General features: G+C 39.1%; 3 protein-coding genes across 3 annotated transcripts in view; 1 reads left to right on the forward strand and 2 right to left on the reverse strand.

The window, feature by feature from the left end:
• Window positions 1-2,934: 2,934 nt before the first annotated feature.
• On the reverse strand, window positions 2,935-12,969 carry GCSH (glycine cleavage system protein H). The gene is made up of 5 exons (XM_042797575.1): window positions 12,664-12,969; window positions 9,247-9,326; window positions 7,966-8,029; window positions 6,299-6,430; window positions 2,935-5,726 (listed from the first exon to the last, which is right to left on the reverse strand). Exons 1-5 carry the CDS (start codon window positions 12,782-12,784, stop codon window positions 5,629-5,631), a joined length of 495 nt encoding a protein of 164 aa, XP_042653509.1. The 5' UTR covers window positions 12,785-12,969; the 3' UTR covers window positions 2,935-5,628.
• A 13-nt stretch (window positions 12,970-12,982) lies between these two features.
• PKD1L2 (polycystin 1 like 2) overlaps window positions 12,983-24,439 on the reverse strand; it is a 41,374-nt gene continuing 29,917 nt past the window's right edge. The window contains 10 exon segments of the mRNA XM_042797327.1: window positions 12,983-13,401; window positions 14,174-14,305; window positions 15,468-15,569; window positions 16,845-17,055; window positions 18,711-18,871; window positions 19,204-19,331; window positions 20,237-20,370; window positions 20,868-21,195; window positions 21,972-22,157; window positions 22,868-23,008. Coding sequence (XP_042653261.1) covers window positions 13,291-13,401; window positions 14,174-14,305; window positions 15,468-15,569; window positions 16,845-17,055; window positions 18,711-18,871; window positions 19,204-19,331; window positions 20,237-20,370; window positions 20,868-21,195; window positions 21,972-22,157; window positions 22,868-23,008 — 1,634 coding nt within the window. The 3' untranslated portion in view covers window positions 12,983-13,290.
• Window positions 14,216-24,439, forward strand: part of BCO1 (beta-carotene oxygenase 1) — a 68,602-nt gene continuing 58,378 nt past the window's right edge. The window contains exon 1 of the mRNA XM_009967614.3: window positions 14,216-14,321. The gene's annotated coding sequence lies outside the window, so the exon portion shown is untranslated. The remainder of the gene's footprint in view (window positions 14,322-24,439) is intronic.

Raw genomic sequence — 24,439 nt, forward strand, 5'->3', positions numbered from 1 at the left:
CACTCTATGGATGCTTCTGGGAATCTACCAACAATTTTTGGCCTGGCTGAGTTAACTTGGCTCAAGGGATATCCTGAATGCCGTGGGTGTCTCAAATGGTGCAGCCCCTGTGACCGGTGGAGGTGTCAAGAGCAAGGAGGATGAGGTACAGAGAGAAGGGGGTGGCCAAAGAGGAGGAAGAAAAAGCCTGAGCCTGGTCTTTCAGCAGCAAGGAGCTACGAGATCAGCTCAGGTTCTCATGAAACCTCATCCCAAGAGCTCATGCTGTTGTCATGATCTATCATGATGTTGTGTTATATTCCCTATTAGAAATGCTACTTTAGGTCACGTAGAAGCAGGGGCATGCATTAAAGGACCATGTTGTCCTTCAGTTACTCTTTAAACCTATGGACAATATGGGAAGTAGACAAAAATTTTTTTGAACAGCTAAATTGTTGTCTTTGTGATCTAACACATTTACCAGGCCAACCCAATGTAAGAAATGCCCCTTAGTCTCATAGAAAGCTGCAAAAATGTTTCAGTTATAGATGAGAGTGATACATTGCAGAAGGAGGGCCGTGCAATAGTGATACTACACCAGTTTTATCACTGGCTTTGCCTTACCAGTTGTGGCACAAGTGAGGGGTTGTCAGAACAGCCAGGAGTTGCTAAGAATACTTAATTCTCTGTTATTTTCTCTTGATCCAGACCCATGCAGCAAAAAAGGGAGAGGGGTGGTGACTGAAAAACAGAAGTACTCTTCAGTTCTAAGAAGTGCAGTCTCATCCTTCTATCTTGCAGATTGATTTTTGTGGTTAGAGAAAGGTACAAGTGCTGTACCTCCATTAAAATACATCTCTGAGCAAAATACATTCAATGGTATAAATAATTAAACACTATAAACAAATGATAAATAAACCAGCCTAATAGCAGAGGATGTAAGGCACTTGTACTGCATTAAAATAGATCAGGTCTGAAGTGACTGAATTATGCTTTGTCAGGAAGAGAGGGATATCAATATTGTGAGGCAAACTCTAACCAATCCAGATACCGCAGACTAAATTCTCAAGCCAAGGACTGTTCCTCTATGACTGTGTCTCAAGTAGTGTGGGGAAAGCGGAGAAAATTATATTGAGGACATTCCTAAACTGCTCTTAAAGTTTGTCTGTACCATCTGCAGCATATCTTGCAGTAATTTTAATTTTAATTTTTAATATCGTTTTACATCCATGAAGTCATATTCCTTGGAAAAGGCTTGCCAAAGGATGTTCAGTTTTCCATCACTCCAGTCACCTTTCACTGCATTAAAACACATTTCTCTGCAGAGATGTCTCTCTGTTATGCAGATGACTTTTGCAGTATCTCTAAAACTGATGCATCAATGTAAAAGCAGTTTCACCTGTAACTGGTGGAAGAATGTTTTTCCCAAAGCTCTCAGTCTATCTCTGCTCTGTTATTGAAAAACTCCTGTTGACTTAATGGCTGGCATTATGTTGGGAACTTGGTAAAATTTTAGACTGTCCATGTGACCCCCTTCCCCACCAGGCTAAAGTTTAGGTGTGCTGCAAGAAGGGGGAAGAGGAGACTGGGGGAGAAGGATGATGATGAGTACCATAAAACAAGGTTTAAGTTAATTCATGTTACCTGTAGTGCTGTGAGGAGCGTTTTTAAAACATTTTCAATGAAGCAAGATGTGCTTAATATTTTTCCTAATCTTGAAGTTGACCTAGGAAATGAACTGACACTGAAGCTGAGATGTCACCTTTCAGTGACTAAGCAGCTGAACTGGAAAACCAGGCTGACCATTCTTCCTTGCCTTGTCCCTGTGTTATCACCTTTAGCGTTTTGAGTACCACCATGGAGTGAAATTCTGCAATTCTTTTTTCAACTTTCAATTATTTAAATCAGCACATCACCATTTGTCAACCTGGAGCACTCCACCCACTGGTGCATTCATGTTACTCATGACTTATGCACTGCTCTTAGGTTTTCTTTCTCTTCTCCAAAATATGCAGTGCAGGTGGTACAATTTCCTTTGCCTCTTGCTGTGTGGTGTCTCCCAACATCACAACAGAAAAGCCTCACGTGCTCAGTTGAGGAGCTGAGGATCATTCTTGATTGATTTATTGGTGCAGCTCTGTTTATTCATGTGACTAAGCTGACATGAAGATAGATGTGATGTCCTTTATGTGTCAGTTTGGCATATCCCATCTCTGATGGGAGCCATTACTACAGGAAGATTGTAAATTCGCAGTCTATCAGTATGAAGAAAAAGGAAAGAGGATCCTTATCCACAGGACATCAACTGTCTGGAGACAGCAGTTAAGGGGAGCATTACAAACTGAGATGACCTGCACTTCTAATCATCAGAACTGCTTAGGTAATTGTCTTACTGCTAATTTAATGACAGTGATGTTGACACTGCCCTTATTTTATGCTCAGCAAAACACCATCAAGTGTGACTGTTTATGTATTTTTGTTCTTCTAGTTTTATACCATTGATTTTTTTCCCCCTCTGGTGAAAAGAATGACTTGTATTGATGTACATGATGGGTCAAGATTCAGAGGGAGAGGTAGTGCTTCATTGGTGGAAAAACAGACAAAATTTTAGGTATGCAATCTTCTCAGGACTGATGTCAGTAAAAATCTTACAAAACTAAATATGAATTGAAAAAATTAGTTCCAAGTTTAGCTTATATTATTCAATTAGATAATGTGAGAGATAAAGGGGTTGGTACTTGTGGAACAGAAACTAAGTGTTGGCAAGAAGAAAGGTGATGATATGATTAACCCCTAGCAGATACAGATGTAATTAATGGTTGTGGAAGAAATACGAAAATAATAATTTGCCATAAACCCAATCTCTACTGAGTGTCTAATGTTTAATATCCAGTAATTATGAGTGTTAAATTCTTAAGCTCAGGATCCAGACTTAAGAGGTCACAGATAAAGTGGTTATTTTTGTAAAAAATCATCTCCTTTATTCATTTTTTGTAAAAGCGCACACTCGTGAACAAGTTTGATGTTTTCCCCTACAGTTTATACAAAAGCATTTAAAATTGTTTCATAGACCAAAGCTAACACACATTTACTCCAAGGCATTCATTATAGAGTCCTGTTGGCAAGTTTTGCGTTCGTGCTCTTACAGAGTCTGGCTCTAACCAGTGCGTGGTGGTCTGCCTGAGGCTTCTTGCTGCTACTGAACGTAGTGAAGTTATAGGATTATTTTAAAAGCCAGGAGATCTGCTTGGATAGCATACATCAAACAAGGAAGAATAGATTCTTTTGGCAGAGTAATTCAGGTAGTTGAGTGGATTGTAGGAAGAGAAAAGTATTTGCGCCCATAGACATCCTTTGGCCTAACCCACTGCAGAACACCAGAGCTCTCAGCATAAACCACACAAGAAAAGCACATAGGTATTATTGTTCCCATTTTAAGATTAATTGAGAAACTTAATAAATCACTTTAAGGACATAAACCCCTAGAAGTTCATAGTCTTCCTTTTTAAGCAAAAGGACATCCATTCTCCAACAGTACACCATGAAATAAAGGTTGAATTCTGTTTCAGATGGTTTCTCCAGAAAGTTGTCGTTTATCCATACTCAGGTGTAATCTTTTAAACACTGCTAATACACAGATGAGGGCAAAGCTTGAGGAAGAGATCAGATTTGCTAGTTTTTACTATTCCCCAGGTTCCTTAGGGGATTACAGAAATTGCTATTTCATATTTCACTGATCAAAAGGAAAGAATACAAACATTTTAAGGTAAAAATTGTATTAAAATGCATTACAATGTTCCAGACTAACCTTTAAAGGGAGATGGATAAGGGTCATATATTATTACATGGCAATGAATGAAGGTCCTATTACTTTCTAGTAAAGTTGGACAAAATAAGGTGGAAGAAACAGTATCAAATTCCTATCTCCTTGCCTGCACACATGCTAATTTGAAACAAACTTTCTCTTTCCCTTTGGAAAGTGCAAAGGGAAAGGGAAGATCCAAACGGCCACAGGGAGTCTGTAAGAGGCCAGGGTCAAGCTCCCAGCTCTCCGGGCCCTGGATGTTGTCACAGTAAATACTGCATAACACTGCAAATAGCAGATAAGTGCTGACAGTTTTTAAAGCACTTATACTAAGTTTACCAGAGCCTTTTGTTTATCAGCCACTGCCAAGTGAGGACTCCTGTGGAACAGTCAAACCCACTCTTTCCTCGTAGTCACTTTGCAGTTTAACTCCTAAGGAAAAGACAAAACTATCTTAAATACACCGTGGAGTCTCTCTCCGCAGGGCTTTTATCTATGACTCTTTCAGGAAAAATTAGCTCCTAGGATTTCAAAAAAACATCAATTACTTTGACATCCCTTTAGATCGTAAAAGAAAGCTCTACATTTTTATACATTAGAAAGGTTTCTGTAGTGTATGTCTGTACTTTAAAAGGGCTGTGCTTTTGAGAGGGACTTCCACAGGAATATGAATTTTGCCTTTGTCATCTCACATGGATTAAACATTCCCCTGCTTCCTCTTAGATCAACTTACAGACACTTGGTTTTTGTTCCTGTTTTGTGCTTAGCTTCTAATTGTTATTTTTAAATTGAGGAAAGAAGTTTTAGATCGAAACTCTGCTGCACTATTATGTTTTCTTAAAGTGCAGGTCTGTACAACTCAACTTCACCCTTAGATGTCACATAAAATTTGAGTGCAGATTTGGGGATTCATTAAATATTAAGTCTAATGGAATCAGCTGCTTTAGTTTACTCGTTTGCAAAGTGAAAGTTTTAGTTTCATTCCTGTGATGTCATTACAGCAGGGAACCTACTTGATCTTAAAGACAGACACACATGGATAGATTATATGTCAAATTATTACTGATCACACAATTTTCACAAGTTACCTACTCTTCTGAAATCACCACAACTGCTACGCACAAGATGTAGAATTCCTTAATTACTTGTGGCATAGGTAGTGTTTACTAGACAAAAAACACAGCCTAAACAATCCACTCTAGAACCTTGATAAACTATTGTTGCATGAGTTTTGCATACTAAGAAAGCATAGAAATCAGAAGGACCATACTTTCTGCAAAGACAGAACTATTTGATTATGTAGTAAAATGAGGAAGGAAAACAAAGGATTAATAAATTCTGTAAAGAAGAAAAAAATCATGCAAAGAGGTAGTTGATACAGCTTCTCCTTTTTTGGTATTGGCTTTGCAACTATAATTAGGAAAAATATTAGGAGGTTAGAGAGACTCTGCTTTTCAGTATCTTGGGAGCAAGAGAAAAGTAATTCAAGGAAAGCTGCAGTCCAGGTTACAAGAACAGTCGTGCCTAACAGAATTACCATATTATGGCTGTTGTTACTAGATTTGATTGTCAAACAAATCTTGGGAAGTATATTTAGCAAATAAATTTTGTTTCCCAAAATATTATAGATAGCTTCCTGAAGTTACAAAAATCAGACAACAGAATAAAAAGCCCTCACAGGTATGCAGATGTTAAACATTTGTATCACTGTAATTATTTATGGCCTTGTATATATGATCATAAGTGGTATTTTTCAGGTTGCCAAAACTGGATATTCTGTACTTCACTGATTGATGACAAACTACACTGAAATATTTTATATGGATTTATTTTAATATTCCAGCTCACTCTTCAATGGATTTTATGTATTTCTCATAGGCATCTTCATTCATCAGTTCATCAAGTTCAGCAGGGTTTTCCACAGTCATCTTGATAAGCCAACCTGTAGTTAGGAAATTAAAAACAGTTGCTAATATCATAAAGAAAGATTTATTCATGTTATTGCCTTAGAAAAGTACTCCCAGTAGACGTACAAGCCCTGTAACACTGGCAGAATCAACAGGATTTCTTGTGCAGGCGAAACAATGTTTCAGTACTTTAAAAAATGAACAACCAACCAGTCTGTCATAAGAAATGGCCTTTTGAGTCAGACCAGTTGTCTACCTTAGTACTGACAGTAGCATTGAGGAGACACTGGGTGAAAAAAAGAGCCTGACCTCTCAGTATCATGAGCTGTTACAAGATCAAAAAAAAGAAAAGTGCGATCAAGGGAAAGAGATTTAAATTCATCCACAGTCTATGTCTGAAAAGAACACATTGTAAAACAGCTGTCAGCAGAGACAAAACTACAAGAATACTTTCCTGTTAAACTTTATCGGGCTTGAACTCTATATACTGTATATTCCATTTAAGCCTCCATATCATTAAACTGGAAGAACTAGGAATTGCAGAGCCATTTGTGATAGCAAGAATCCAGGCAGTATTCATTATTGAATGATAAAAATGACATCTTACCATCTTGATAACAAGATTTATTGACGAGCCCTGGATTATCTGCAAGGGCAGCATTAACTTCAGTAACTTCTCCTGAGAGAGGAGAATAAAGTTCACTAGCAGCCTTCACACTTTCCAAAGCTCCAAACTCATCTGAAACACAGAATAAGATTGAATGCTTTTAAGAGGAAAATATAAAGTGCTTTAGTTTTTTTTCAGTCAGACATTCTGGTGATGACCTAGCCACTGAAGAAGTGTCTTGATCTTGAGTAAGGAAAACTGTCAGAGGTTGAAGTCACCAACTTTATGACAATGATCAGCAGTATTAAATTTGATGTTTATGCTCCTGAATTATTCTGGGGAACTTGCATAACACTACCTAGTTGGCTACTACAGAAGGGACAGAAATGTCTTACATTTGGCTAATCCTTTGGCTAAAGCCCTACAACAGATGATACGATACTGGGTTGGAAGGAACCACATCCAGCTCTTGCTGCAAGAGACCTAAATTTGCCTTCTATCTACAATTTAAACCTTTTAATACATAATTTGGTTACAAAATAGACACAGCCAATTTCAAGAATCTGAGTTTTTCTTCAGAAACATTATCAAGTGTTGTGCTTCCACTCACTGGAAAACATACATTAGTATTCAGAAGCACCACACCGGAATCACCCAGCCACTCTTCCCCTTTTTCTATTCTGTAGGCAGTTATGGAAATGGTGTCTGAAGCAATGTTGGTCCAGAGTAACTCTAAGCCACAAGCAAACAAGACAGAAGCTGCAGGAACATGGGGCTGTCTGAAGAGCAGATAGGCATCAGCACAAGGAATCAGAGAACAACATGTTCTGGGAAAGCTTGGAATTAGACTAAGGCCAGAAGGGGTAGAAAAGAGAAGAACTAAATGTAAATTAAATTCCTTCAGATAAAGCAAAAATAAAAGTTGGTTAATTAAAACCCTGAACAGAAAGACCTTTTGTCTAACATTCACCATTCAACACGATACAATAGATTTGGCTGAAACAGTTCGATACGGACCTATTTCACAAGAATGATGGCAAAAAAAAAAGGCCTGCTACTCTACCTCAGTAAATCTACATTCTTGTTCTGCAGTGTCTGACGCTAATGACAATCTTTTCTTCATACACTAGCATGTAAACACAGGAATAGGCTTTTCCTTTCTACCTGTTCATGCTCTTTTTTAACATGGAAAGTTACATAACTTAATGATTAAGCACGTAACAGTTTGTACATCACTAATGAGCAAAAACCTATGATTACAGTTGATACCCCAAAATTACTGAGTCTGTATATTCATAGAAAAATTACATCTTGATGTCAATTAGATGTTTCACACTCGTGTAACTGCAGAATTGCAAATAAGCCAGCCTAAACACTAACAAATCCAAATCAAAGCATAAATATTTCAGACACAGAGCATAGACAAAATTATTACAAAAATATATGTAAAATATTTGATTTTTAAATAAATGTCTTCACAGTTTAATAAGCAGGTATTTTCTGCTACCATGCGCAGTCTGACAGAGTTTGAAATTAAAGCCAACTCTTGTAGAAGATTTATAATGGTATTAATGAACACAAAGATTACTTCATAAAATTCATATTTGCAAAGGGAGAGTGGGATGAGCAGAATAATTACTTCATTAGAAATCAAAGCTGGAACTTACCATGTTTACTCAATTTTGTCCCAATTTCTGGAAGACTACAGTAAACAACATCTCCTAATGCTTCCTTAAAAGAAAAACAAAAGCATCAAAACATAAAGAAACTATACATAGAAGAGATCTGATACAGAAACTCTAGAATTACTGTATATAAGTAATCTGTCTCTAAATTTAGTTCTCATTCTTTAGGGACCGCATATTTTTCTTTTTAAACATATAACTTGAAAAAAAAATGGTTTGTTATCATGCCCCAAATGCCAAATTATTGTTTATCTATTACCGTGTTAATAACCCTCAGGCTGAGTTACAAGGTTTACATACAGATTTCTTCAGGCAGAATGAGAAATAACATCTGCCGATCTTCTTAGCATCAGCTAGAGTAACAACTGTTTCAAAGGACAAAGTTCCCAATGATTTGCGGGAATTATCTTTTTGTTACAAAGCACAGAAGATTTACTTCCAGTGCAATCTGAAAGAAAACACTGATTCCTCCCCAGAGACACAACAACTCCGGAGCTGTTAGCACACAGTTTGTCCTTACTGACTTAATAATGAGCCTTATCACCATAAGGATCTGCTCAACCAGAATAGGCTTCTGCCTCTTCACAGACAAATGTGCCCTATCTCACAAAAGACATGGGATCTTATCGAGTATTAGTGTTATTTACAGAAAATTGAGATTATGGGAAACGCCGCTTGTCCTAAGAAACAATTCTACTTCACTGATAGCTTCTCACATTAGATTTTCTTAAGTTTCATATACAGTGAATCTCTATCCTGAATGTGCCTGTGACTATTCCAGACAACATACTTGCATGAGAACAAAACAGAAAATCCAAAGGAATTCCTATCCTAGAGTAAGAAATATATGCCATGTTGTACTTCTATTCACAACTGTTCTTCAGCCAGAGGGATTGTATCATATTCATGTTCAGGGGAAATGTGAACTAAAAAGCACATGCTATCATCTTCACATAGCCACGAATCCTCAGGCCTATAAGAACTGAAGTAATAAAGGAAGTTTTAAATTCTGCTGAACCAGTAAGTTTCTCATCAAGTTCAGCTCTCCATAGGCTCAATTTAGAGTGATTAAGAATTTATCATAAAGCTGAAGCAGCAATTACTTCACAAATAATGTGATGGATCCAAGTCCAAAAATCACACTTATTGTATAGCATGTGCAATTAGAACAATAAAAACCAGTAACTGTCCAAAGAACAAGGACAAGAGCAGGTATGTGTAAATAAATATTGCAGACTCGGAGAAGGGGGGAGGGATCAATACCTGTGCAAAATTGCTGATTCCTACTGTTCCAATGCCATTTTCGACAGATATCCATTCATGCTTGTCTGTGAATTTACGGGCTAAAATGAAACAAACTTGATATTTCAGAAATAAGCGACATGTTGCTCACTTAAATACAGTAATGCATATGTAGATTTAACTGTGGGATTTTTTTAACCGAAGTTAGTTTTATTAGTTTTTCTTGGAAAATATCTTAAGCAGCAAATACAATTTACAGAAGCATTTTGTTCTGCTCATTACATGCTCAGTGACACAATAGAAGCTCATTAGGTGTTATGCTGAGAGCATTACTAATTCTATCTAGAGACTGATAAAGTACAGCAGCAAAAGGAGTAGTTCTGCTTCAAACAGAAGCATAAATCTGAAGCATATACTTTGCTCATAGTTATGCATTCCTATGATAGGATAGTGGCTTTTCAAGCATATTTAATATTTGTTTCTGACAACCATTTTGTTATTCCTGGGAAGGCCAGCATTAATGGCTGGGTAGAAACAGTGTCAGCATTACAGCACCTCATTCAAAGTACTTAAACAGAGCCATCAGTTGAAGTAAAAAAGTTGCAACTCAGCTAGGAAAAGTGGCTGATCCCTTTCCCTCTCCCTGACATTTCCTACAGAGTCTATTTCTCCCTGTTTAATGTTGTCACAGATCTATGTAAAATTCAGGCAAATTAATAAAGCAACTTATATAGGCAACTGCTACTTCGCAAATTTGTTCTCTGTTAATACTGTTACTGTGAGAAGAACACGGTAGTTATTCTTCATAGTTTTAAAATAAGCATATTTAAGACTCTGTTAAGTCTTTTCACAGCAATCTTACAATTCTACATATATTTTAGATCTGTAAGATTCAGGGCATCTTGCACTAGCTTTTATTAGAAGCAGTTCTTTTTATAAAGTCATATAGAGAAACTTCAGAAGTAACTGAAACAGGCAACATTTTTCTTGCTAATATTTTATCTGGAACTTTTCTTACCCTGAGCATTTTCAGCCTGCTTGGTCTGTTTTCTCACTTCCATATTTATTTTTTTAAAATTAATTTATTTTTAGTATTCACTTGTAGCACCTATCCAATCAGGAAAGGGATGTTCCAGAAACTGGAGAAGATAACTTCTTAAATAGAGCTCTCTGTGTGATTAGTGCCAGAGTATCTGGACCTTCCTTTTGAGTTGAAAATTCTCCTCTCAGGCTCTTCCTCTAGGCTGGACTCCTTATATCCGCTAGAGAAACTACACTTCCGCAAATCCTTGTGTATTTTCTAAACTTGTACATGACAGAAAACAGAAGTTCTCACTGTAGATCTGCTAAAATCTTCCCCCTAACAGTCAGTCATATTTTAAGCTAGTTCAACTGTAGTCATTCTCTTATGTCTGAACACATGTAAGAGAAGCAAGTCTCAGATAAAATGGTTTGTCTTTGAAGATGGCCTAAGTTTTATAGGCCTCAGTAGAGCAATACATGTTTTTGCAAGTACACAAAAAAAAAATTAAATAAACCACAAATATTAATTATTTCTCCATGAACTATCACTCAAAAAAATCCAGAGAAATCGAGCCAGTATTATTTACACCTACAAAAATCTCTCAGGACACATTCTAATGAAAAGAAGAAACGTCTTAAGCCATTTTAGGTCAAGACATCAAACCCATAGGAATTTCACTGGAAATGAGTAATGAACCATAAAAACAAAGAATGACACAAAATCTCAAACCCAAGATGAACATTACACATCACAAAGAAGCCATCCAATATATTTTTATGTAGGATAATAATATTGTATAAGATCTGTTTATAAAGCAAGGTTAAAAAACAAACAAAACAGAATACTTCATGATCAGTCTGGAGCACAGCAATAAAATGTTAACAGTCAGAAGAGCACATAAGCTTCTTGTAGGACAAAAAAAAAAAAAGTGAAAAATTAAAAATTCTAACCATGCAACAAAAACAACTGCAAATAAAGGTAAAATTAAAAAGAGTTAATAAGTAATCTCACAATTTGAACTTTGATCTTATGCAATCAGCCCATTAAATAAAGCAAATTAAACCAGTATGAAATGTCAAAGCGTACCAAATCTCTTCTGAGTATTCCTTTTCAGAAGAGCCGCTAAATTTACTCTAGCTTCATTCATTTCAACATGACTGGTTTTATCTTAACTATCACGTTCTGAATTCAGACCTTCATTTAGTTTAGCCTGCCTCTAATAAATATTTCATAAATATATACCTGAAGAGTGAAGGAAAACTCACACCTCCACAAAGAGGTATACAAAATATTTCCTCTCTGCCTAAAACAAAAGCATAATTTATGTTATTCCATCAAGCTATATCTATAGAAAAGCAATGGGTACATTAAACAATTAGAATAGTGGAAAAAGCTTAGATCATGACTCACTAGCCTATGACTAATAAATGTTACTTCCACTTGCAGCAGAAGGTAGTCAAACCACTATCTGGGAAGAAATTTATGAGCTCTTCTTAGTGGCAGTCATTAATTTTACTGCATATTCTCCTCCTTTTCTCTCCCTCCTTTTCAACATTTCTGTTTGACAGAGTACCACAGATTTTGTTTTTCAGACTTCTGTGGCCAATGGCCATTCAAACAGAGCTTCAACAGCAGCAGATACTTTCAGAATTAACTACATTAAGAGCAAAATCACACCAAGTACCTATGTGTAAGTTAATCTCCTGCCTTAGCACCTCTGCAGCTACACTACACAGGAGCTGGTGAGACGGAGCCAAACTTCTTTAGCCCGAACAGGCCCAAGACGCTGAAAATCTGCCTCGGGTTCCCCGGCAGCCCACACCAACCTAGCTGCTGCAGACCCGCCTCCTCCGTCCACCCATTTTTGCCCCTTTCTTGTACTGCTGCTGACGCCCCTTGGAGCTACCAACAAGCTGTTTCAGCACAACGATGCCAGGAAAAGCTCTCTGCTTTTCTTTTTGTCGACAGCTTGTTCTACACACTCGGCCCGCTCCGTGATGCCCGCAGCTAGGGGCAGGGGACAAGGCCACTTTGCTAAAAAACTGCAGCACGGAAAGGCGGTTAAGAGTTCTCCGCCAATTCTGGGAGGTGAACCAGCTCCTCACGGGCGTCAGGGCCAGGTGAAACCCGCGCTGCCAAAGCGGGGCGGCACCGATTGCCCCCCGCAGCTGTAAGCCCTTGCGAGGCTTCAGCCATCTTGCGAGGCTTTTCCCCCCGCCGCCCCCGATTCCCCCGCGGCACCAGCGGGCGCAGACGACTCGTCCGGCCCAGGGCAGCATCCCCCTCACCCGGCGTTCCCACAGCGGAGCGCTCCTTCCCGCACCCCCGGCTCAAACTCCGCGCACGGAGGGCGCTTCAGCAGAAGGACTCCCGGCGGAACCGGGCTTCTCTCTCTCCCTCCGGCCGCCACTCACCGGACAGCACCAGCGAGCTGGTGGCTAACCTCCGGGCCGCGGGCACCCGCGGCAGCGGCGAAAAGCGCGGGCAGCGCGGCGCCAGCACCGGCCCGACCCGCCGCAGCGCTCGCCACGCCATCTTTGCCGGGGGCGGTGCCGCGCCGAGCTCCCGCCCGGCGGGGGCGGCCGTTACCGGGCGGGGCGGCTGTGGGGGAGTCTCCTCAGCGAGCGGCCTGAGCGGGCCCTGCAGGCGACCGGCGAGCGCCGCTCCCCCGGGGCGGGAGCGGCCCGGCAGTCCCCCGCGGGATGGAGGCGGGCTGAGGGGGGGGCCGCCATCTTCCCTCGGCGCTTGCTTGGCGGAAAGCGAGGGGCGTTAGCCAAAGGATGCAACAAGCGCTCGGTGTTTATTGAACACAGGTGCCGCGTCTACAGGAAGCGCGCGTGGGACACTCTTAACTCTAGGTTTAGCGTTATTTCTTCGCTACTATTCCAAAATAACGTGCCAGTAACGGTTTATTGATTGAACGCTTCAGCGTTTTAGTCAGAAGCCATGATAAGTCTATCCACTTCACTTTATAGTTAAAAACTGAATCTTCCACCCACAAAGTGACGTTTCATTGTGGTTATCATTTAGTTGTTGACAGGTTATTCCACCTGATCATCAGTGACTGGCTTCGCTTCTTTCTTGCATTTAATTCCAAAGAAACTGAAAAGTTTCATTAGCATTAGATCAACAATCTCTTCTTCTTCTGAAGCCTGAAACAACAACAAGCCGTCACTCAGATGCACAGACCAGAAGCAGATACAGTCTCAGCTGAAGCCAGAGAAATGAGTAATTGCCAAAGCAAAGCATTATGCCAATATTTTTATCAGGGCAAAAGTCCCAGATAAGCATGGTTGAGAATGGACATTACAGATGAAGTCTTGGCCCTGTCAAACCCCATGGAAATCCTGCTACAGGAGCCTGGAGTTCACTTGTCAGCTACCAAACAGCTAGCGGTATATACAATGACCCACCCGCTATTTTTAGATGAAGTAAATGATAAAAACTAAATATATCTTGTTCTCTATCGACCATCCCTTTTGTTTTCACCTCCCTTGACTTTATTTAAAACATAGAGGAATTTTGGACAGTACTGGGGTACTAAACTGGATTTTACACTGTGCTTTCAATAGCTTCAATGGGTGACGTTTTTAAAAGGAGCTGTAAAGTCCTCATGGACTTTAGGAGCAGTTTTGGCACAGATTTCAACGGAGCTGCAGTTCAAGTCCAAGACTTTTGCTGGATTTAGGATGTGAGCAAAAGGCTACAAATCAGATCTTGTACTAAATCTGACCAAGGACTTGTCTGAACAGGAATGGATAGTGTAAATCTGGAAAATCTGAAGTGTGCTTCATAAGTAAATGTTGACTTCTTAGGAGTGGGACTGAGTTTACATGGATTTCATCTGATGGTGGAATACCTAAACCATGAGTAAGCATTGCACACTTAATGTTAAAAATGGCAGCAGAGCTTAGATGAACACACCTGGTAGTGCTTCTGCTCCTCGCTAAAAGCAACCAGAATCACCGAAATGAACAGATTCAGTACCACAAATGTCATGAAAATTATGCAGGATCCAATTAAGAAGGAGCCTAGAATTGGATTGTAGTCCAAGACCTGTAGCATTAATAAGGTAAGACATCATATTTTGATTGTAAAAAACAAAAACCCCAAAAGACAGACATACAAGCAGTTAAGACACAATAAGGAGTTTGTCTCTGAAAATCCCTGTGGCTAATAAATTATGCTTGTGTGTATTATGAATATATATATATTAATTTTCTCCTTTAGTCACTTTCCTGTGTTGATATTAGTACAAAGTTAATAGAATATTTTATATATATGATATATAAATATGGGGAATTTTTGTGGTTTTTATGTATTTGCATTTGATTGTAAGGGTATGGAATATTTAATGTAAAAATTCATGTAGAAGTTGAGAAGCCTGGCGATCTGTCTATCCACAGAACAGCTAAAGCTCCATTATGCCTCGGCTTTCAAAGTATAGATGAAAACTCTGTATGTTGTTTTTTAGTAGTGTCTTTACAAAGAAGCCCAGTCAGACTGTCATGGACACATACCATCAATGTGTTGTGTAAAAATCCCCAAACCTCATTTTTGTGTAAGCTATAATGCAGGAATATATTTGCATAATCAGAAACATGAGTGGGATGTAGAGGTGAAAAACTTTTGCCCAATTACTGATCTTCAAACCTGCCTGTACCCTGTTGGATCCATGGTCCAAAAACATCCACCAAGGAGGACTTCACAGTCAGAGATGTCTGAGAACTAGCTTAATCCACAAAGAGCTCTTCAAAGGATATTGTAGTATTTGAAAGAACTTAATGAAAAAGTCAAGAATAATAAAAATAAATGTAACATAAAGTTCCCTTGTGGATGGCCTTGCCTTTCTTGAGAAGCTGATGGGTGAGTGTTCAGAACAAATGCAGGGCATCACTCACATTCTATAGCTTTCTCAGGAAATTGCTCAAAACTTTCTGTGGTCCATAAGAAACATATTTAGTTAAAGAGTGAGCACCTTTCTCAATTAAATGTTCATTATGAGACTACTGATGGTCAAAATGAGATGTGAGATATATTTCACTCAGTGTCTTGTCTTGTTGAGAAAAGGTGGCTGCTTTAGGAGCCTGTGGAGCTTGCAAAATTAGATTAATGTCTAGCATTAATTGGAAGTCTTTCTATTTGCTGGTTCAGAGCATATTTGATAGCTGAGCTGCTAATTACACAGCGATAAACGTCTCAACATCAGAGGCAGTACCTCCTCATAGTTGAAGATTCCCAGCTGAAGACTGACCATGGTCTCTGATGAATCAAATAGAGTTTTGTAAGAATATAGTTTCCAGCCAAATATCAAGTTTGTCTGCAGAGGAAAGAAGACATATCTTGTGTCAATCAGAGTCCTTGCTGCAAAGTCAGCTATTGACTACTGTATTCAGAGAAAACTCTCCTAGCTTGTCATCAGAGCCATGAAGCTTTTTTTGTGTTTTGGGATTTTTATTTGTTTACAAAGAGGGGAAATACCAGACAAGGTCACAGAAGAATTGTAACCTAGAGCTAAGAACTGGATTCACACTTCCTGAATGTGTTTAGCTCTAAGCCCTTTTATCATGGATATGAGAATGTCTTATACCTGCTCAGCTTGCCAGTAGATAATGTAAAAAACCTGAAAATACATGACAAAATCTGGAAAGTAATTTAGACCACCTCTAAGTAGCAGATTTATCTCTGCATAATTGACCAAATCAATCATAGTCACAAACACTTATCTTTCAGTGCACAGATCTTTCCCAGCAGGCAGCTTCCTTGTTTCTGCTCAGTAGCCAAGGTGCTATTTTCTTCATTTATACCTTGTGCTTACTGTGTCTGATTTAAATGGGGGCTGCTGCTGTGTCACCTTTTTCTCCATCCCTACATACATATTCCTACCTCTTTATTTCACAGCTCCAGCACCTTCATGATGTGACAACAGACTGGGCCATGAAACTGATCTCATCCCTTATTTTACCTGTTAACTTTGTGACCATACCGATGCCTAAAGCTACTCCGTTGCTAGAGTGTCAGTGCTGGAGGAAGGGAGAGATGAGGGCTGTGAAATCAGGCAGTGTGAGACTGTGGCAGGTCCCGATTGTCACAGGTCTACCCTTTACAGGACAATGGATTTGGCTCACATATTTTCCACATTTTCAGTGATTTTGCAATTGAGATGTGCTGAATTTCCTACATCACTCTGCCAGAAGATTTACACAAAACATTTCAGCTAAATCAGTAAATATACATAAATAGTTGCAGTCCAATAATTCTTTAATCTCATTAGAATGAAAATGTCATTTTATTTGCATAATAAGTATTCCTATAACAGGCAGAAAAAGTTATTTCCCACTTAAAAACTGGCCAAACAGAAAATGGCATTTGCTGCACTCTCCCCAATTTGAGTTTATCCAGAAAATGATTTTTCCTGTACTTTGTTCTTTGTCACACCTATTACACACAGAGAATCCATTTTTTCCTCTCAGTGTTTGATTTATTCAGTTCTACATTTCAAAGCTATGTTGCTCTCAGCATTCAGAAATAATTCATTTGACCTGACAGTACCTGGATGCAGACTGCAGGCAACAGAAACCACAGTGGTACTCACAGCAATGGAGTAGGCGAGGAACATGACTGCAATAACAGTGATGAATCCAGAGATATCACCCCATGCCCTCCTTAGAGTTGAAGTGAGCATGTTTAGTTTAGGGTTGAGCCTCAGGAGATGCCACAGTTTCACTGTGGAGAGAAGCACTAGGAACGCAATCAGGTAGCCAAGAACCGCATCAGCTCTTGCTGTTTCATTAAAGCTTACACAGCTGTTAGAAAAAAGAAAAGATGTAATAGACCATGCACACAGAAGCCTTTGAAGTGCATAAATGAGTATGCTGGAAAAGCCAGTCCCTCTGTCCTTGTTTTCTGTGGAGACCTAGCTTGAGTTCTCACTTGAATGTTCTCACCTGTGCTACCTGCTGTGTGCACACAAAAAGCTTAGTTGTACACGGCAGAGGTTTTTTTATCAGCATTAGCTGGAGCTGAGAGAGGGTCTAGGCTGTAGCCCAAATGCTGCTCATTTTTAGCAAGTCACAGTTTAAAGGCAGCTAATGCAAACTTACTATCAAATTCTGACCCTTAGAAAGGAAGACTGATTCTTCTATGCATGTGCAGTTGAGAGGATGGGGTTACTGGTGCTGTGCAGCTAGCAGGAGGCACTTGCTGTGACAGGATTAGCTAATTTCCAATGATGTGTGAGAAGATACTGTAAGGAATGAAGTAAAAGATTGGAAGTCAGAACTGTGATCTGTGACTGACGTGAGTCAAGTCTTAATGATAGCTGAAAAAAACCTTGGTAATACTTATATTTACCAGTTATAAGGGTAGCACATTTTTTGTACTTACGATTTTGTTTACAATGGATTGACCATGAAAAGCATTTATAAATTGTGTATGCTAATATGGCACATGACATATACCTATATGATCTATGCATGTTGCATTAGCAAGAATGTAGAAGTCAGGTTAAAGGAAGTGTTTGTTCTTTCCTGTCATTCAACACTTGTGAGGCTGTCTGGAATACTGAGTCCAGTTTTGGGCTCCCCAGTGCAAGGAGGACATAGAATCAAGTGAAGAGCCACTGAGATGTTTGGGAGTTGGGGTGTAGGACATACAAGGGAAGGATGTGGGAGCTGGGTTTGTTCACCCTGGAGAAAAGAAAACTAAGGAGGTCGCTAATTGCTGTCTCTGACTACCTAGTTGGTGGTTATAGAGAGGATGTAGTAAGATGCTTCCTGGAGGTGCATAATGAACGGACAAGAGAAAACAGCCACAGGTTGTAGCAAGAAGAATTCCAGCTGGACAACTTTTTTTTTTCTCCCACAATGTCAGTGGTTCAGCACTGGAACTGGAGTCCAGGGAGGCTGTGGAATCTCTGTCCTCAGAGATACTCAAAAACAAGGCCCAGAGCAACCTGATCTAACACCAAAGCAGGAGGTTGGAGTAGGGACCTCCAAAGGTCCTTTCCTTTCTAAATTACCCTATGATTCTATGACCTCTTCCCTGTGTGACCATTTTTTAACAGATGTTATAATTTTCCATTCTGTATAAAATAAGCCATTATCATCCTTTAACCAACGGCTTTTTACAACAAGAAATGAGGCGGGTTATGTACTGTCTGCATGGATGTCCTGTAGCAGAAAGGCTTGTTGATTCAGAATAGGGTGATGCGGATGGGGAAGTATCATCTAGGCTAGGGAACTTGGTGCTCAAATCTGCTAGATTTTATTAAAACAATATCAGAAGAAAATCCTGTTGCTGGCACACATTAAAGCCCTGAAATATGTGCTTCATTGATATAGCCATATAGGGCAGCATTTTCTCCATCATAGACAAGCTGTTGTCTGGGAAGAGGAAAAATAGACTTATTTCTGCATAAGTTACACCAACAAAGGATGCACTAACTAGCATTAGTACTTACTCCTCTTTGTGTTCCTGGTAGTAGCTGATGTCTCGGGTCCCAAGGGTTGTCCGCTTCACAAACACTGACAGGGCACTCCAGCTAATCAGTATAATGGCCATCTCCAGAAGATTCCACTTGCTGTGGAAGTATTTCCATCTCAGAGTCTTCATCAGTTTTCCCTGTGAAAAGAGGAGTTTTACTGTTTCAGTCTCTCGACTCTGTATCATACCATACACCTCTAAAGATTAGGGCTATCCCCCCCTGCAATAAAGCAGACTACTGCAGATCGGTAAAAGTACATCTTGCACTAATTTCTCAAAAGAAGCATTCCAGCCAAATAAAATGTTGCCTTCCTATTATTTAATAAGGATACAGTATCTGATTCAATCTTCCATGTGTGCAAGGCAGCAGCAGCACTACTGAAATCAAGTACAGTCCTAAAGTTTTTGTAAGCAAAATCAAAACCAGACACAAGGTGATGCTGTCAGCCGAGCTTTCCATTGGGTCTCACCTGCACTATCATGTAGTACACAATAAAGAGGAAATAAATTACTTCTGCTGCCACAACAAAGATGTGGAGACTGTTGGTGTATGGGTAAAGCCGGACACTTTGCAGCTCTGTGCTTGTGAAGAAGGCCCCTGAAAAACAATGTTCACATCAGTGCTCTAACAATTATATCTTTCTGTTTTCATTTAGTTTAGTTCACCAGTAAAACTTCTATACTTACATTCACATCAATGTGAGACTGAATCCAACTATCAAACTAAGTTTTAGTCTTGATTATGTGAGTAGCCTTATAAGGGTTCTTTGAAATTTTCCTCAAATAGGAATTTCAGTCACTTGATGGCTTTTAGAGTGCTAGTGCTCTCTTGTATGACACTATGATATTAATCCCAGCAAGTCTGAGTTTGGGTTGGACTACAAATGCAGAAATGTAGCAGGAGGACCTGGAGATGTAAATCTGAACCTCATTCTAAAAAGAACATGAGCTCAGTTTTGTGGTCTGGTTTGGGCATTTTCCAATACTGGGACAGACCTGAGGGAGGTTACTGCTCAGATTAAATGTTTTTCTATGGCCTTCAAACCAGACTCTAGTTTCACTACTTTCTTTGTTGTATCCAGATTAGGTATTATATGATTACACAGCTATATATTAGAAGTCTTCTGGAACAAGAGACAGACTGTTATTTGTACTTTTTGTCTTAATATTGTATTGATTAGCTGAAATGATTAGGAAACATAATTTTTCTTGTTCCTGTTGTGTAAATCCTGGAGATGAAGTTTCAGTACCGTGTTTTCTTCATCAGCAGATGCCCACAGCATAAGCAAACAAAATATTGCATTATGGTCTGTATTTCTGTGATGCTACATTTTTTCTAAATGGCTTATAAATTTTGCATTGATTCTGTCATGATTAGATTTATTAAAACACTTCTGTTTACTGAATAAAGAACCAGGTAAACATTGACGGCATGTAAATCTACCCTCTGTAGGTGCATTGCTTGCTGTCTTCAGGAATGTGTAACTTAAAAAGGGTTCTCACCTAAAGCATTGGTTTCAAACATCAGGCTTATAATGCAGAACAGGTTCACATTGGCATTGTAGACTGTAAATTCAACAAACACTGCTCTTGTGAAGGTGTCTAGCCAGACGTTGTTGAAAAGGTACTGGAGAATTCTGCCAAAAAATGTATAGCCAGTGATCTATCTCATACAGGAAAGAGACAGTATCACATGGAGGATAGGAGCATATAATAGAGAAAGAGTAAACCAAAGGTAAGATGTTCGGGAGGACATATGGTCTGTCAAGTCTGGGTATAGGGGGTATTTGTACTATTGGTCTAGGTGGTGAGTTTCTTTTTGGCTCCTTTGGAAAAGCAGGTACCCGATATGGGCCAGTGCTAAACCAGAGATGCCTCAGGTATCTGATAATTTACCTCATATAGATTAGAAAAAGGTTCTAATTTTGGATCCCAACTGTTACCTAGCATGGAGCAAGATGATAGGAACATAAACTACAATGATGGCACCATAGTAATATCTACAATATTCAGCACAATGCATAGCAGGAAAACTCAGGATGCAAATTAAAATGAGCCTTAAATAGGATAGAGGAAAGAACATCACTGACACTACTGCAGACACACTAATAATTTACAAGGATGCAAATGGTACCTGGAGGCATTCTTAGGATCAGTTCCCAGGTGAATCACATATCCGCCTCCCTGGTAGGTAGCAAGTTTGCCCCAGCTGGGGTGCCCTCTCAGTTTGGACTGACTCTGATACTGCCATGCTGAGCTCAAGTCAGAGCAGTTATCAAAGACTGAAGCATTCCAGTGTTCCCCATAATCTGAAGTATCTTCTGCTTGTAGGGAATATGGAGCATGACATTCCTGAGTTACATGCTGGAGTTTGGGAGAAATAGGGCAGGTGTCTCCTTTCACTCTTACTTGACGGATTCGAGCACTACCCACCAGCTTGGAATTGCCATCTGTAATGAATCCTAAACAGGAGATGGAAAAGAGCAGCACTGGCAACATGACAGAACTACTAATAATATTTCTTCATTTCATTTATGATTCACTGATGCATTAATATTTTGCTATAGATTATTTTACTAAAAAACACTGTAGGCAAAGTAGTCATGAAAATTAAGCCTTAGTGTTGATTTTAACTGAATTCTTAGATAGCGTCCATAGATAACAGAGTTCAGTATCACTATCCATCTGTATTTTATACAGAAGGAAACTCAGGCCTGGAGGAGAAAAGGGACTTGCTTTGAGTCACACAGCAGAGTAGTGAGCTGGAAAATAGATCATATTTATTAAAGGATATGGAGAGATAGAAACATGGTGATATTGCATAATTGGACTTCACATTGACCTGAGTCATGATGCAAACAGAGCTCTCCTGAGGAAAAGCTTTATAGTGCTACCTATCTGCCTCTCTTTTTTCAAATTATGGAAAGAAACTCATGTAAAACTGAGACATACATCTGAATATCTGGAATAACTAATGTAAAATGTGAAAAATATAAAATTACAGTGCAGAACTTTTAGTTTATATTAAAGATAAGGAAAGTACCAGGGCACATTAAACTTGGGGTCAAGCTGTGGGCTTTTTGTTATCCAGTAGTATTCATATTACAAGAATCCACACCAGTCTTATGCACTCACAGTCTCTTTCTCTGGTCAAATATGCATGTGCAGGTTAGAGAGATGTATAAAAGATAATGTTTCAGAATCTGTCAAGCTGAAGTAAAACAATGTGACTCTGCACCTTTATATGATCCATAAAGATTTTTGATTAAGGTAGTGTTTGCCCATGTGAAAAAATCCTGGTAACTGTAAATATCATGGAATCCAACTGTAAAGCTGTTCTCAATGTGTTTATTTAAGTAGTAGGAGTTGGGATCTCTCTGCCCATAGGCAACCAGCAACAGCATCCATAAGAACCCCAGATAGGCTGGAAAAAAGCAAGAAGAGACAGCACATGTGAGCTCAGAATTAACACTGCTGTTCAAAATAGATTGCATGAATGATTACTGCTGTCATCACTTATTAGGTTAACGAGATCCTTTGCTACACTGACTGACCAGTGCTAATGAATATATACAAGCTACCTCAACGTGCTGCAGTTTAAGCATATCACATTTAGCATATGACTGGCAGTCCAGAAAATAAGTGGGAAGTCTGGCTGAACACCAATAGTAATGGCAGCTCTAAATAAAATGAGTAGTCTTTGTTCCAAGTGAAGTTGAGGTAATTTTTTTCCATTGTTTTTAGAGGAAATAAAACTGGGGTATAAATCATTAACTGTAGATACTATCTGCTTTTAGAAAGATAGCCTCTACCCGCTCTTTTAATTTCAACTGCATTTAACTGTTGACCTCCTCCTTCTACCCTTTCTAACTTTTCTTTAACCTCTCATGTGTCTGTAATATGTTTCTTTAGCATAAAATCAAGCCTTAGCTATACTTTTATCTCCAGCTAACATTCTTACCTCCTTTCAGCCCCAATTGCTGCTGAACAGCCTGCCTCTACTCCATAATGGCTGGCAGAAAGCTAAAGATATGCTGAAACTTTTTCAGCCAAGAGAACAATATTTTCACTCATGTAAAAATACAGATAACAGAACTACTGAATAAACCAAGATAATCTACATATGGATAATACCCAGGATTTCTCTGATGAGGGCAAATGCTTTCTGCTCCTTCATGCAGCTAATTTTCATTTTTTCCACATCAGCTGCAGGAGGTGGCCGGTAAATATTGCTTCTACTGTCCCGTCGGGCTCCAAAGAGAGGATTTGAATCACCTGTGAGTGAGAGCAGTAAACCCTAGAATTAGTCAATGGATAGTATATGTCCTGCTTTTTGTTTCTTTGGACATTATAAAGAAACATTTCTATATAATGCTTTCCCTTAGGAAGACAGGGGATGTGATTTAAACAATTAGTATAGTGAGGCAACCAGTGGGGAGGGAAGGAGCTCACAAACAGTTCGTTAGGTTTAGGTCCAGGTGTAGTCCAGGTGTCTGACCCTAGGCTGAGCATCTCAGAAAGTGATGTATTTAGAGCCTGAGGCTGATCAGGGAGGAAGCTGTAGATCAGGATTCTTTGCTGTGTTCTGGGACTCCTGTCTGCTGGTGTCAGCTTTTTTCAGACATGATCATGATTGCAGAAACTGCCGTTTGGTTTATGGGAGTAATGCAGGTAATTATGGGAGTAATACAGGTAATATAAAAAAAATAACATTTACAGTATGTAAACTGAGAACTTTTGTATAAGACTTACAGGAGGTGGGAAACTTGAGAGAGAGAGTTTTAGATATGCTTGTCAGATAAAGATCTACTAATCTAGATGAAGAGTGGATTTTGCAATTGGGTCATGTGTTTATTTTCATGAGCTTGTAGAATAGTTACAGGTTTTGTTGCAAGCCATGCCACAAATACTGATATGTCTGCACAGAGCTAAAAAAAAGATGTCTGCACAGAGCTAAAACAAGCTTCCTTGCATATCTGATTTTTCTTATGTCTGATGTGAGAGCTAAAATATTTAAACATGGTTACTGCATACTAATAGCACTGATTCATTATTTTTTATTATAACGGCTTCAATCAGTTTACCACATTTTGTGATCTTCTTTTTTAGATGTTCCTTGAATGTTGATGGACTGAAAAATGATTGACTATCTACTTGTACAATTCTTGATCTCATATGAATCAATATGTGAGAGTACTTCTTTTTTTCCTGACATAGGCAAGCCAGGGATGGAGGGAAGGAAGGAGTCAAATATCAGTATCCTGGCAGCAAGTTGGTCCTCCAGTAACAGGGACAATCTTACAACAGGGCTAGGGGAGATTGTGCATTATATATATTTGTAGCAGTAAAAAGATAAACAATGAAGTATTATTCTTTTTATCCAGAACTTCTCTTACATATTTTTGACCTTGTGGTCTCTTTCATTAAGTGCTCCTTAAGATTTATCCAATCTAAACATATACAGTGGTCTTTATATTTTCTCCAACCAGCACAAAATCAGTTATTTATGTTTGTTTCTGCTTCCACCTTGATCTTGGGAATACTAATGGGTAGGCACATAGTCACAGCACCTGTAGATTTAGTGATTTCTGCTAACCTTGTCAGCTGAGATTCCGGTATAAGAAGATAACCAGTTAAGTTCTCAGTTGAGACGAGTCACATATTTGTGAATAAAGCACTCCAGTAGCATAGAGAACACTATCTTTA

The sequence above is a fragment of the Tyto alba genome, unplaced genomic scaffold (genome assembly GCF_018691265.1).
Source record: "Tyto alba isolate M040663 unplaced genomic scaffold, T.alba_DEE_v4.0 Super-Scaffold_26, whole genome shotgun sequence".
NCBI classification, from domain to species: Eukaryota; Metazoa; Chordata; class Aves; order Strigiformes; family Tytonidae; genus Tyto; species Tyto alba.